Raw genomic sequence first — 15,666 nt, 5'->3', positions numbered from 1 at the left:
ATCTAACATCAGCTACAATATCTCTAGTACCACGACCCCTTCTAAACCCAGCCTGGACTTCTGGTAGTTCTCTGCTGATGTGCTGTTCCAGGCATTTTTGGATAATCTTCAGTAAAATCTTGCTTGCATGTGAAATCAGTGAGATTGCTCTATAGTTTCCACATTCTGTTGGGTCCCCTTTCTTTAGGGTAGGAACAAATGTTCCAGTCAGTTGGCCAAGTGGTCGTTCTCCAGATTTCTTGGCACAATTTGGTGAGCATTTCCATGGCAGCATCTGTTAACTGAAATATGTCAATTGGTATACCATCTATTCCTGGAGCCTTATTTTTTGCCATATCCTTCAAAGCAGCCTGAACTTCTTCATCACCATAGGCTCTTGCTCATATGTTGTTTCATCTAAGATCTATCTAATATCAGCTACAATATCCCTAGTACCATGACCCCTTCTAAACCCAGCCTGGACTTTTGGCAGTTCTCTGCTGATGTGCTGTTCCAGACGTTTTTGGGTAATCTGCAGTAGAATCTTGCTTGCATGTGAAATTTCCACACTCTGTTGGGTCACCCTTATTTGGGATGGGAAAAAATATAGATCTCTTCCACTGCGTTGGCCAAATGGTTATTCTCACAACTTGGTGAGCACGTCCAGGGCAGCATCTGTTAGTTGAAACATGTCTCTTGGTATACCATCTATTCCTGGGGCCTTATTTTTTGCTATTTCCTTCAAAGCAGCCTGAACTTCTTCCTTCATCACCATAGGCTCTTGATCACATGTTGTTTCATTAAATTCTTCTGTGTTTGCCAATCCCTTTCAATAGAGTTACTTAGTATATTCTTTTCATCTTCTTGTAATACTTTCTGGATAATTTAATATTCTGCCTAAAGCATTCTTGATTTTAGCAACTCACAGTTTGAATTTGTTCTTCAGTTCCTTGAGCTAAAGAAATGCTGATTACCAAATATTTTTCTCCAGTCTGTGGATTTCCTTGTTACACTGTTGGAGAATTTTTTTATGTGCGTACAAATTTGATTCTTAGAAGGTCCCATTCATCCATTGTATTCTTTCCTTGTTGTAGGTTTTTTAGATGTTTGGGAGACTCTTCATATTATGAATGAGGGATTCTAGACTTCTTCTAAGCTTTCTGTCATGAAGCTTATCGTCCCCTGGTTTTACTTCTACATCCTGATCCACTTTGCGTTGGTGTTTGTAAATGCTGTGAAGTGTAATTCTTGCTTGAGTTTTCTACAGATAGTTTTCCTATTTTGCCAACAACAGGCCTTAGTTTCCCCACTTAACTGACTTTATCTCCTTGTGAAAAATCTGTTCATCGTATGTACATGAGTTGATTTCGTGGTTCTCAATTCTATTCCATTCATCTATGTCTCACTGTACCAGTAACACACTGTCCTGACCATCATGGCTGTGTAGTAGTATTTGAGATCAGGGAGTGAGATGTCTCCTACCTTGTTTCTCTTTTTTCAGGAATGCTTTACTTATTCACCGTCTCTTTCTATTACAAATGAAACTGGAAATTGCCTTTTCCGTGCCACTGAAGAATGGAATTGGCATTTGTATTGGAATTGCATTGAATTTGTAGGTTGCTTTTGGCAGAATTGTCATTTTCACAATATTGTGTATTCACATCCATGAGTATAGTATATATTCTTCCATTTTTACAGGTCTCTTTGTTTCTTGTAGTAATGTTTTGTAATTTTTTTAAAAATAGATCTTTTGTGTTTCTGGTTAGATTTACTCTATGTTCATATGAGATATTACTCTATAGTTTTTTGTGTTTTTATTTTGGGGTGTCTTTACTTAACTTTGATATCAAGGATATATTTACTTCATAGAATGAGTCTGGGAAAATTCCATTCTTTTTTGTTTTCTGAAATATTTTATGTATAATTGGTTGTGGTTCTTCTCTGAATGTTTGATGAAATGCTCTAGTAAAATAATTTTGTCCAGATCTTTATTTTTTGGGGGGGCGGTGTTTGAAGTTATTTTATTACCTGTTCAATTTCTTCTTTTGTAATGGGTTTGTTCAGGTGTTCTACTTTGGTCTGTGTCAGCTGAGGTAGGTTGTGAGTTACAAGTATTAGTCCATTTCCTCTAGGTTTTCATCTTTATTTGAGTATAGTTTTTTCATACTATTCCATTATTAGCCTCTTTATATTAGTTGGTTCTGTTGTGACATTGCTTCTTTCATCTATTACTCAGATTATTTGTTCATCTATACTTTTTTTAGTTACACTCATGGTCCTGAGACTGCACCAAGTGGGAATAAAGAAAGTTGCATCAATGTTGAAATAAATAATGTTTTCACACTGAAGGGAAGAATGACACCCAACCTCAGAAATGTTGAGGAATCTAATTAGTGGGGACCCTCCTTTGATTCCCATATTGAGAGTGAACACAAGGCACTGAAGACATGTAAGCTAGCCCTACATACCTTCATTTCTCCTTGTTTTAGATGACAGATATTTCTGTTTCCCATTCTAACTTCCTACTAAAATATTATTCTCAAAATGACATTCAACAATGGATATACATTTGATATAGTGGGACTTTCCCCATATATAGATACTATACTTTTGTTGCAAAGTATTTTCCTTGGTCGGAGAAGTAGAAATTGGTCTTGCTGATTTGTACTATGTCTTCAGTTCAAATCCTTTTATATTTTTAACATTGCCATCTAACATTGGGTATGCAAGGATCACTGCAGGGTAAGTGATGTCTGTTCCTCTGGAGCCATTTATGATATTCTGAGATCTTATCTCATATACTTTGACGTGTTATCAGGAAGAATCAGTTCTTCGAGAATGAGGATGGTTGGTGAAGGAGAGGAAGATCCTCAAGGAGACGGATTGATGATGCAGTAACTAAAACAATAGGCTGAAGTATAGCAGAGATAATGAGAATGGCCCAAGATCGTGCAGTGTTTTAATCTGTTGTACATATGGGTGCTATGAGTCAGAGTTATCTTACCATCACTTAATAATAACCACATGTATTAAGTTAGCTGATTTTTTAAAGAATTGTTAAGTTTAGAGATATCCAAAACCACTCAGGCTTGATACTTTCCTACAGGGAGTCATAAATTTAATTAAAACCTGGTATGCTCATTAGGAGCTCTGGTGGTATATCCATAGGGAGTAGCAGTGTTTTCCTAGAGGACACATAAAGAAGTCATTCAAATCCCCCAGGTACTCTGGGAGAATGAAGGGTAATCTTCTTTCATGTGTTTTAAAGCCTTAGAAATCTGTTGGAGAGTCAGGTATGAGTTGGTTTTGCCTTAACAGCAATGAGTTTGAATTTTGTGATACTCATAGTTATGGCTTATTATAATGACAGATTCCAGATTCAAATAGGCTAAGGAATGAGATGATTAGTAAGACTAAAGTTCTGGAATCAAAATTTTCCATTGTCTTCACCCAGTAGAATAACATACAGTGCTAACTTTCTAGGCTATAATGAATGGTAGTGCACATAGAATATAGCCAACCAATGATGCTCTCTTGATGTTTAGTGCTAAATCTTTACAATGCTGATTGTTCATATGGCTAACATGAGTCTCAAGGTTTCTAGAGTTTGAACTGATAATGTAAGCTCCTAAGACTCCACATTGTTAGACAAGCTTGCACAAGACAATGTACCACTCAAAAAGAGACACCTTAATCAGACAAGACTTTCCAAGGCCTTAATGATAAACTCCAGGATCAAAGAGCAAAGAAAAAACCCTCTCTTTGGGCAAGGTTAAATTGTTTTCTACATGAGTAACATGTGATGCTTGGGTGCTGTAGTGAAAAGGGTAAAATAGAAGTGAGTTCCAATGACTCACTGTTTGTTTGACATTTTTTAAGCCTATATCATCCTACTCATAATTGTAGGGATCCCAAATGGATAATTTAGTTTTATAAACTCTTTAAAGAGTTTTATTTAAACTCTTTATATCATTTTCACATAAAATTACCTGCAAAAGTAATTTCAGAACAAAGTTTTCATCTGTTAATAAGAGAAATGGAAAGTGGTAATAGGATATTTTAATAAGGTATCTACAAGACTCAAAGAATATGAAAAAGTCATTCCTTATTTAATCTTTTCATTTATTTTCCCTTCGACTTCCACTGTGAACTATCTGAGAGTGATCCTTTCCACCCCCCAAATTCTAAATATTCCTCTTTTGATATTCACATATTGATAGCCACTAACATTTAACATGAGCCAAGAAAAGTTTATTAAGGAAGTATGAGATGTATGCGTAGGAATGAAGGTTATATCATTAATTGTCACTTACTGAATGTTGTACTGGAAGCTCTGAGAAATACTAACATCTATATGTAAGATTGTCTTGAACAAAATATGTGTTTAATCCTGTTCTTTAAAACAGTTTCTCTATTAATACTATAAATCTGATAGATGTGTTGCACTAGAAGCAAAAACATTTATTAGGAGATTTTAGTAAAAATGTAGTAATCTAAGAATTAGAGAAAGGCTAAGGCTTATGTTGGGCATGGAGACAGGACAGAATGTAGATAATGAGTGGGAAAGAAGCATCAAAGATGATTGGTATGAAAGATGTTACCAAGTTTCTTGGTTGCATGGTTGGATTAGTTAAGCCATTAAACCAGTATTTATTATAAGCCTTGTAGAATTGAATACTAGGAATTATTATGCATAGAACTAGGAATGGAGCATGTATAGTTCTTAGGACATAGTGCCACAGACCCAATGTCTGTACCTCTCTGAGGTGTGAATCCAACAGTGTCTCTGCAGGAGAAAGATAGACCATCTCCCACTATGTAATTTACAGCTATGAAGGAAGACAGGCAAAGTAAGAAAATAAAGCACATTATGAGGTTATTGGGGAAAGGAAGAATGCTCCCCCCCACCCCTGGTAGAACGATCAGGAAAAGAAAGTAGTGACATTAACTTTTAGTAGTCTAAAGTTTAAGAAAACTTAGGCAAAATAAACCAAAATTGCTAATGGAATGAATTTATAAATAGTTTAGTGGCTTTAAGGAAAAATTAAAAAAAAATCAACTTGACTGCAGCAAAGTAAGTTGTGATGAAAAAGGTAGAAGGAAATATAATAAATATAATAAAGTAATAGGTGACATAGATTTCAACTACCATGTAGAGTTTGAGTAAAATTCTTAGTATAAGGGGAAGTCAGTGAAGGATTTTGATCATGGGAGTGATGTAATGTAATATACACTACGAAAAAAAAATTACTCTGACAGTTGGGTAGTGGTAGAAATATTGTGCACTTCACTGAGACACTGAAGTAGGTGGTAAAAGTTTTGGAGAAAAGATACTTATTTAGCATTCTCTACTGGATAAATGTAATATATAGGTCCCGAAAAGAAGGTTATGAGTCAGTATATGTGGTTATTGAATCTCTGTTGTAGATGAAGCCACTATGTCTAGTGTTTACAGTGAAAATGAATGTTGTCTTGGTGATACCGTGATTCATACTCCATTTAAGAAACAAGCATACGTAGTCAGTTTTGCTGTTGAACAATATGTGCATCCTAAAAGTCACTATGACAAGAAATTGGCTCCAGAAGACTTCCTAGGTTCAGATTCTGCTACTTTCTCAGTAGATGATCTTGGGAAAATGAACCTCTCTGTGACTTCGTTTTTATGACTTTTCAGGGTTAACAGTCATGCTTATCTTACAGTGCTGTTGTCCACATTAATGGACTGAATACAGTAAAGTTCTTAGAAATCCCTCTTTGCCTCTCTCTCTCTTCTCACTGCCATCAGATTAGAAACAATTCCCAACTGACTCTCCAGTGGACTGTCAGAGGCTGTAAATTTCACAGGAGGAGACTTCATCTTTCTGCCAAGAATGCTGATGGATTCAAACTTCCTGCCTTTGGGTTGACACACAGGTCCATGTCCACTAGGCCATCATATAAAGATTAAAAAAGAAATTCTACTATTATTGTTATGGTTATTTTTGAAAATGTAAAACATCTGATATAGAGCTTAATTAAGAATCCGTATTTTCAAAGTATTTCATTTAAATAAGGATTAAAATGGAATACAAGCCTAGAAAAAGTCTTTATTATTATACAGCTTCTAATTAATATATGTATTTTATATGTATAATCATCAATATTCATAGTGTAAAAAATTATAAGAGATGAAAGGCCAATGGACACACTAGCAGAAAGAGCTTTCTTTACTTTTCAGTTTGTAACAGAAAATTGAATTAAATAAATAAGGATACATAACTGAAAAGCACTGCCTTGAATTGATTCCAATCGTGATGACTCCATCACATTCCCTAAGCTGTAAATCTTTATGAGAGAATACTGTCTATCTTTCTCCCATGGCTGTGGCTGTTACGTGTCATTAGGTGGATTATAACTCATAGCGACCCTGTGTACAACAGCTCTGTCTCCAACACACCTACCCCCATTACCCCAGTTATGATGTCAAACCTTCTTATCCAGGGTCTTCCTCCTGCACCTTCCCTCTGCTCTTCTAAGCATGATGTTCTTCTCCAAGGATTGATCCCTCCTAGCAACATAAAGTATGTGAGCAAAAGCTTCAAAATCCTTGCTTGCAAGGAACCCTCATGGCAGACTTGTTCTCCTGGTCATCCATGCAACTGGTATATTTAAACCTCTGATCTTTAAGTTTGCTGCCAGTACCTTAGGTACTTGTCACTAGGCCTTCTGAATAAGAGTATATTGTTGTTATGTGCCATTGAGTTAGAACTGCTTCACAGCTGACCCTTCAGTAGATTTTCAGAAGCTGTAAACTACATGAGAAAAGTTTACCAAATTTCTCCTGTAGAACTCCTTAAAGGAAGGTATGTTGTTGTTGGTAAATGTCATTTAACTTACTGCAACTCATAGTGACCACATGAACAACTGATCTGAAACTTGTCCATCCTCTGCTCTCCTAAAAAATCTCTGCCTTAGTCAAGTCCATTGTTACAGTAACTATTTCAATTTATGTCTTTATAAGGTCCTCTCTTTTTCTCATCCCCCAGCTTTCCAAGCATGTCTTTTCCCAAAAATTGACAGCGCCTCCCCACATGCTCAAACTGTGGGAAACAAAATTTCACCATCCTTGCCTCTAAAATGCACCCTGGTTGCACTTTTTCCAAAACAGACTTAGTTGTCCTTTTAGCATTCTATGGAATCTTCACTCTTCTTCTCTAACATCACAATAAGAGAAGAGGATATGAATAGTATTAACAATGATATTCCCCTGATATACCCCTGATACATATTAAGTTCTGTAACATGAAACATTGGTAAAAGTGTTTATAAATCATTATTGTAAAGTTACTGTGTACTGAGAAAATGAAGTTCTAAAATTTAGAAAGATCACACGTTGTTCTCTGACTATATTAAATTAAATGAAATAACAAAATTGAAAAAGACACCACCACCAAAAGACTGAAATTAAATAAACCAGTTGCTGTTCAATTGATTTCAACTCATAGTGACCTTGTACGACAAAGTAGAATTATCTTCATAAGATTTCCAAGGCTGTCAAAGCTTTAGGTTCCTAGACTTCCACATATTTCTCCCACCGAGTGGTTGGTCAGTTCAAGCCAATGACCTTCCAATGAGCTAATGAATGATTAACTTCTGTGCCAATAAAGCTCCTTATGAAAGAGAAAAGGCTTCTCTAACAAATTCTAAATCCTCTCAAACACTCTGGCTTAGACAATTGTTATTACTGAATACCTGTTTATGTGTACTACTGAACCAACTCATAGCTGACCCTCCAGCTGATTTTCAGAAGCACTAAATCCCATGGGAGGAGATTATCCATGGAACAGCTTCCGGATTGGAATTGCGTGTTTTTAGATTGGCACTATAACCCTTTACCATGTCTGAAAAACAATTAAAATGTAAATATTACATATCAGAGTCATTGAGGTACAGAAAAAACATGGTTGTTATATTTTAAAAAAAACTTCTCCTTGCTCTCAAATCAAAACTAACTCATATCTGACTATTCCAGCAGGTTAAATCACTTGAGAGGAGATTTTTTATCTTTCTCTAATGGAGAAGCTCATGAATTTGAGTCTTCTGCCTTTGAGTTGGCAATGCAACTCCTTAGCCACTAGACTACCAGAGCTGCCTGTTGTTACTGGAGATGCCATAACAAAACTTATTGCTTTATTGACTTCATTATTAAAGAACAAAGGAGAAACAAAGAATGAAGGAGTCCTCTTTATAAATAGGCACAAGAAAAAAATAGAAAAATCAAATTAACAAAGACGGAAACATAGAAACAGACAAAAATCCTTGAAAGAATATATAACTCCTTTAAAATGACCAAATAGGGCAAAATATTTTGAATTATCAAAATGAAATAGAGAAAGACTGATAAATAAATAAATGAAAATACTTAGAATATTACAAGATTATCTCTGGGGGCATTTGAAAACCTAGAGGAAATTTACTTTGGCACAATAAGTTATGATTTCTTCAAATTTATTTATATGCAGTTAATAATTTTAATAAACCAACTAATATATTGATGTGTCAAATGAGATAATGGTTACTTATAGCGGACAGTGTGTGGTGGAGCTCCCAGATTAAAACTAGCTTGGAAGCAGGAATGATATCCACTTCTGAAATATCTTGCTTTAGGAAACTCTATGAACTTAGAGAAATGAAAGTTACACAAGTATTCAGGTCTTTCGTTCATAGGGTCGCTATGAGTCATCTATGACTTGATGGCACTTAATAACAACAATAAAAATCAATATACAAGAAATAAGGAAAGTGAATGAAGAGCTATTACTATAAAGTTAGCCTGATTGTTTTAAGGTTTATTATTCAGATGTCTCTCTTAAGTATTTTGTCCTGAAATATTTATTGTATTAAAGAAAGAGGATTAGAATGATAGAAGCTTTACCCTCTTAGAGGCTTATATAAGCTTATGAAACCTTAATGGTAGGCATTTTTCTCTTTTTGGATGCTCAAATGCCTGGGATACAGCATTTAGATGTGTCCAGTCTGCCCCATTAGCCTGCACCACTCATAGTCACCATCCACCTGCACCAAACTTATGGTTAACAGATCTTGGTCCATTGCTGAACAGTTTCTGCAAAACTGGCCTCTGTATCGACAAGTCCAAGTCTCTGGGATACCTTCCAGTGAACCACTGAACCTAAGGGATGTAGAAGAGTTGAAAGATGGAACAAAGGAGGCATGGATGATGTCACATATCATGGACTTATTTAGCAATCTGAACAATGTAGACTCAACATTTCTTATAACTTGTCTACTACTAATCTCAGCAGTATGAAATATAGAAAAAGTTAAGTTGTCAAGAAAGTTTGATCTAATTTTTGAGATAAAAGATAATTACAAAGTTTTTCAAACATTCCAGACCATAGTGAAACACCAATATGGTATAGGAAGCACAGTATAATAAAGAAGCGATATATGAGTAAAACTCATAAATACTGACATTTATTATCCTATATAAATTGAGAATCCAGCAAAGTGTTAAAATAATAGTACACAACTATTGGGTAAATTTATCTTTGGAATACATGGATGGGTCAATAACAAAACTTACTGAACAAATGCATGATATTAAAGGAACTATTTTATATGAAATTAAAACAAAGAACTGAAGGAAACACATTGTATATGTATAAACAAATACAACAACTGCAAAGAGATACAAGTACATACATATATAAACTCTAAGGTTTCAGCTAATACTCTCCCAAAGATGTTTCCTTTTAATAAGATCATAAATTTGAGACAATAGAAGGCAGAGATTATTGTTAAATGCAAGAGTAAATGCTCTTTGGACAAAGAGCAAGTACTTAATACCATGTTCCATAGTGGTGGCTCTACCTTTACGTAAGTGTAAATTACATAATTTAAAATTAAGAAGAGTGTACATCAGGGTCACATCCTTTCCCCATACCTATTCTATCTGTATGCTGAGCAAATAATTTTAGAAGTTGGAATTTATGAAGAGAAATGTGACATCAGGTTTAGAGTTTGATTCATCAACAACCTGCTTTATGCAGGTGATATAATCTTGCTTACTGAAAACGAGAAGACTTGAAATACTTGCCACAGAAGTCAATACTACAGCCTTCCATATGGATTACATTTCAACACCAAGAAACAAAAATCCTATTATGACAATATCATAATAGATGGAATAAAGATTGAAATTGTCAACAATTTAATCTCATTTGGATCCACAATCAAACCCTTGGTAGAAGCAGTCAAGAATTCAAAACTCATGTTGCATTGAGAAACATATGCTATAAGGATCTTCCCACAGTGTTAAGGAAGAGTGATGTCTGTTTAAAGACTCTGGTGCACCTGATACAAGCCATAGTCTTTTCCTTTACTTTGTGTGTATCTGAAAGTTGGACAGTGAATAAGGATGACAGAAGAAAAATTGATGCCTTTGAACAGTTATGTTGGAGAAGAGTATTTAGTATTTCATGGGTTGCCAAAAGAATATGCATGATATGAATCTTCAAGACATAGATTCTTCAAGACATATTATTTATTGAAGAAAATGCAGCCCAGTGTGCTTTTGAGGCAAGGATGGCGAAGCTTCATCTTACATATTTGGAGCATGTTGTTAGTAAGGACTATTCTTTGGAAAAGAACATCATGCTTGCAGAGGTTCAGCCAAAGAGATGAAGACTCTCAATGAGACGGATTAATACAATGATGGCATCAATTGGTTTGCCTAGGTCAGAGATGATGGAGATGGCACTGGATAGGGCGAGGTTCAGAACTGTTGTTCATACGTTCACTATGAGTTAGACTTGACCCAACGTTACCTCACATCAGCAACATATGACACCATAAAATGATAACTTTTACACATTGCTTATGAATATATATATATTTGTTGTTTACACTGTAGAGTCAGAATTGACCATAGCTGACCCTCAGGTGGGTTTTTAGAGTCAATTAATTGCACAAGAGGAGATTGCCCATCCTTCTCATATATATTTACTTTAAATATAGAGCACTGGGGTTTTCAAAGCAGCAAGCTATTTCTATAGCTTACTTTTCAGATTGTGAAAAATCTGAGATGAGTGTAATTAAGTAATTTAACTGGTATTTGTGCTTGTTTTATTTAAATTTTTATTTTATACTAGTTTACTTACAAAGTTTATATACATTGTTTTTCACACTGGATCTTTCCCATTTCCTTTACCCACCTCTCCCTCCACCCATTAAGTAGTGCGACCCAGTGATCAACCACTCATATTTTTTTAAAATTTTTATTGTATTATTTTTACGTGTACCGTCAAATCTTATCTGACTGGTACAGGAGGAGATTGCCCCCTCCTTCTCCAGCAGAGCATCTGGTGGATTTGCACCGCGTACTTCTGGGATTGCAGTGCAGCATCTTGCCACTAGGCCACCAGAGCTCCCTCACCACTCATATTTTTTAAAAAAAGAAAAAGAAAAAGCAGCCCAGTTATTTTAAAGGAAAAGAAAATTTTGTGTTTATTGTGTCTTTTTAAAATATGCCCCCAAGTTCCTGGTGGTGTATATAACTCAATGCTGCTATTAAAAATATTTTCATGGAAAGTTTAAGAGATACTCTAATATAGTGATATACCTTAGACATAATAAGCCTTTATAGTCATCCATTGGTTTCACAAGAGATTTTCATTCCAGGACCCCTGCAGATAGCAAAATCCTAGGATGCTCAAGGTTCATTATATAAAATGACATATTTTTTGCATATAACTTATGCACATCTTCCTATATATTTCACGTTACTTCTAAATTTCTTATAATACCTACTACAGTATAAACAGCACTTAACAGTCCCTGTAAGCTTTTGCCACTTAATTGCTTTCTCTCAACCCAGAATCTTCACATAAGGAACCCAAGGACACAAAAGGCCAACTGTATATTCCTTAAAACTGTAATAAAATCACAGCTACTTTATGCATAAAATAATCTTTATTCTAATCCTGAAATATTTGTTTGTAAAACTTATAAGAATAATTTGAGTTATATTTTAGATTATATATGAATGAAAACCTGGAAATTAACTCATGGCTGTTGAGTCAAAACCAACTTTTCACTGGTTTTCAGAAGCTGCAGCTCACATGGGAGGAGATTTCCCGTCTTTATCTTATAGAACAGCTGGTGGGTTTGAACCACATGTCTTTAGGTTGGCAGTACAAGTCCTTACCTACTAAACTACTAACTAGGATTCAAGTAATCTCTTTCATACAATTGTCAGAAACAGGTCTGACAATTGCCCTATGTATTTATTTCTTAGCAACAAATGAAAATTCTTAAATATCTACTGATTTTCTGCAAAATGAAAAGTGTAGCTCAATATTTTGGAATAATCTTTGAAAACGTTTCCATTTACAGTAGTTACAAATTTGCAATTCTTTCAAATTTCTGGTTGAAAATGGTAGATAGATGGGTAGTTAGGTAAATGGATAAGTATAAACAGGTCAAATATTTCTATTCCAAAGAATAATAAAGAATACTGACTAAATACTGACTGAATGTTTCTATATTTTAAGTAAGTACTAATTCAGTATAACTTAATTTTTTAGAATTTAAATATTTATCAAACTTTAGTGGGGCAGGCTCAGTCATTCAAAAATTATGGAGTTATTTACAAGGACAGAGCTGCAGAAATACAGTAATGAATCAAATGGAAAACATTGTCCTCAAGGAGTCTATATTTGTAAAAGGGAGATACGTACCATACTATCAGTAATATTATGAAAAGCAATAAAATCAGAAAAATCTATAATATATGATAAATATTAAAAAAGAAATTGAAAATCTGACAAAAATTGTTGTAGTGGACTGAGAAACAGAAGAGGAAGAAATTTGGAAGGGAGAGAAAAATTATGATGTCCACCTATAAAGGAATTAAGGGCTCTTGTTTAGAAAGTATCAGAAAAATTTTAGGGTATGATTATTTCCAGTGTTGTTGTTATTGCTGTTGCGTACCATTGAGTAGGAGCCAATCCATAGCTGACCCTCGCAGGTTTCAGAGGCAGCTAATTAATTGCACGAGAAGAAACTGCACATCCTTCTCCTGTGGGACAGCTAGTCGATTCGAACCATGTGCTGGTGAAATTGCAATGAAGCTTCTTACCCTTAGGCTACGTCTTGTTGTTAGGTGCCATCAGGTGATTAGAACTCATAGTGATCTCTGTGAACAGCTGGCCTGAAGACTGTCCTGTCCTGTGCCATCCTCATCATCATTCCAGTCTATCTCATTGGGTGTCTTCAGAGCTCCCTATTAATTCTAGTGTGAACATATGAAGCTTAAGATATGAAGTACAGGGAGAATGTCTTTGTGGCATATAAATTCCCAGGATGCTTGAATAAAAAACAGCTTAAAAAGAATTTAAAAGATTTTGTCACTTAATTTGTAAAATTGTTTCAAATTATAAATTTTATGTTGTAACTATGACTTCAGTTTCTGTTTGATTGTAGACATTGTAAAATGTATGTTCTCAAAGAAGGAAATTACAACTAAAAATTTGCATGTACAGCCATTGGAGTAATAAAAGAGAATACTAACTGACTGAAAAGTAGAAGAGGAAAATGAATTTATTCATTAAATTTTGCCTTTAGAGACAGAAGTGTGAATTTATGTAGAGGAGTGTTAGATTCAAATTATTGAATAAGATGTATTACTTTCACTCTTCCTCTAACTCCCTAGAAATTGGTTTTTAATAGAACATATTTTTTAAAATTAATTACTAGTGCTACAGACAAGGTTTTATCATACTCAAGCATATATACAAACACATTAATGCATAAGAGTAAGATTCTTTCTCTCTTTTAATTTCCAGGCATAGATATTCTACACCAACTAGGCCTTGGAATCACAGATGTAAGACATTCATCATCAGTGACTGCTGTACCATCCACGTCTACATCATTACCTCAGGGAATCCATTTAACAGAATCAGGTGTCATTTTAACAAATGATGCTTATATCGAGTCACCTCTCATGAAAATTTTACCTGTCAACCTAGTACAGCCATTTACAATCTTAATTGGGTTACAGTCACACAGAATAAACAATGCATTTCTCTTCAGCATTAGAAATAAAAATAGACTGCAATTGGGAGTTCAATTACTACCTAAAAAATTAGTGATATACGTTGGAGGGAAGCAGTCTGTATCTTTCAACTACAGTGTTCATGATGGATTATGGCACTCGTTTGCCATTAATATTAAAAACAAAGTTGTTTCAATGTTTGTTGACTGTGGGAAGAAATATTTTAGTACAGAGACTTTTTCAGATATTCAGACCTTTGATTCCAACAGTGTGCTTACTTTAGGAAGTATGAATAATGATTCTGTCCATTTTGAAGGAATAGTATGTCAGTTAGATATTATTCCTTCAGCAGAGGCATCTGCAAATTATTGCACATATATGAAACATCAATGTCGTCAAGCAGATGCAGACAGGCCTCCTGAGATAAGCCTTCCTCAGACATATATGGAAATTATGGAAAACTCTCCTTTACTCAAACAATTTAGTAAAAATGTTCTGCCAGAGCATATAACGACTGATGACAAAAGCATTCCACATATCATAAATAATGATTCTGCAACAAAACATAATCAACAAGAGTACCAGTTACCAAGATCTCAGTTAATGTCTCTTCCTTTGGAAAACACATCTGTTGTGGATCTCATGAATCTTGGAATTCAGGTCAAAGAAATGATCACTGAGGATCATAATCAGACAAAATTAAACCAGCCAGTGGCCCATCAGCACCTCAGTGCAAGATCAAATACCAACGGAAAGTTTAGTTCTCTTCTAAATGAGTTCAACAACGTTACATGGAGTGACAATAGAGAAACTGGTCTCACACCATCAAAGAAGATGTCCTCTGTTCTCCCCTATATGGAGCAGGAAACAATGAATAATCTCAAGAAGGCGATTACAGCAAACCTAAATACTAATGAACTGATGGAAACGCAACAGATTGTAAATGCGAGCTTATATGGATTGACTGATGAGCCTTCTGTGGATAACCATCTTGATCTAAGGAAGGAAGGTGAATTTGACCCTGACATCACTTATTCCGTTGAAAATAGTTACGGATCTGAGCTTTATGATTATTATTATTATGAAGATCTTAATGCAATGCTTGAAATGGAGAATCTGGTAGGGCCAAAAGGGGATACTGGACCACCCGTAAGTTGTTTTGTTTTTATTTTAAAAAAATGTATGTTAATGCACTAATTTACTATGCATTTTAAAAGAGTTCTCTGGAACTGATTATACAGAAAACAAGTATTTTTTTCTGGCTGTTATGAATGCATTTATGACTTTTTTAGCATATTTGACTAGAAAATAATGCCAACTCAAATATTATCTTTTTTCCTTGTAATTAATAAGATAAAAGGATTGCTTAATTTTGTCTACGTAGTAGACAAACCTATTTTTTTATTGTTTAGTTGAATTTGATTAGGGAATTAAACTCTTAAGTATAGAGCAACAGTCATTATTGGGGGAAAACTCATGGCCTTAATGCATAGTCAAGTTAAAGGTAGAAAAGTTATGCTAGACTAAGGAAAAAAATATTTTCAATTCGGCCATCATTCCCACAAAATACTACTAAATGAATTAAAATAGTATCAAATTCATTTTAAATGAATATTATTTTGTAGTAAATC

The 15,666-nt window shown here is 34.7% G+C and overlaps 1 protein-coding gene across 1 annotated transcript in view; it reads left to right on the top strand.

Annotated features, from left to right (window-relative positions):
- COL24A1 (collagen, type XXIV, alpha 1) overlaps positions 1-15,666 on the top strand; it is a 548,498-nt gene that overhangs the window by 44,019 nt on the left and 488,813 nt on the right. Inside the window, exon 3 of the mRNA XM_006898370.1 lies at positions 13,824-15,184. Within this exon, the coding sequence (XP_006898432.1) occupies positions 13,824-15,184 (1,361 nt within the window). The remainder of the gene's footprint in view (positions 1-13,823; positions 15,185-15,666) is intronic.

This window comes from Elephantulus edwardii, unplaced genomic scaffold, assembly GCF_000299155.1.
Source record: "Elephantulus edwardii isolate Elephantulus edwardi_28Jun2011 unplaced genomic scaffold, EleEdw1.0 scaffold00227, whole genome shotgun sequence".
Taxonomy (NCBI): domain Eukaryota; kingdom Metazoa; phylum Chordata; class Mammalia; order Macroscelidea; family Macroscelididae; genus Elephantulus; species Elephantulus edwardii.
Note: the sequence above shows the minus strand (reverse complement) of the source record. Positions and strands in the feature narration are given on the sequence as shown.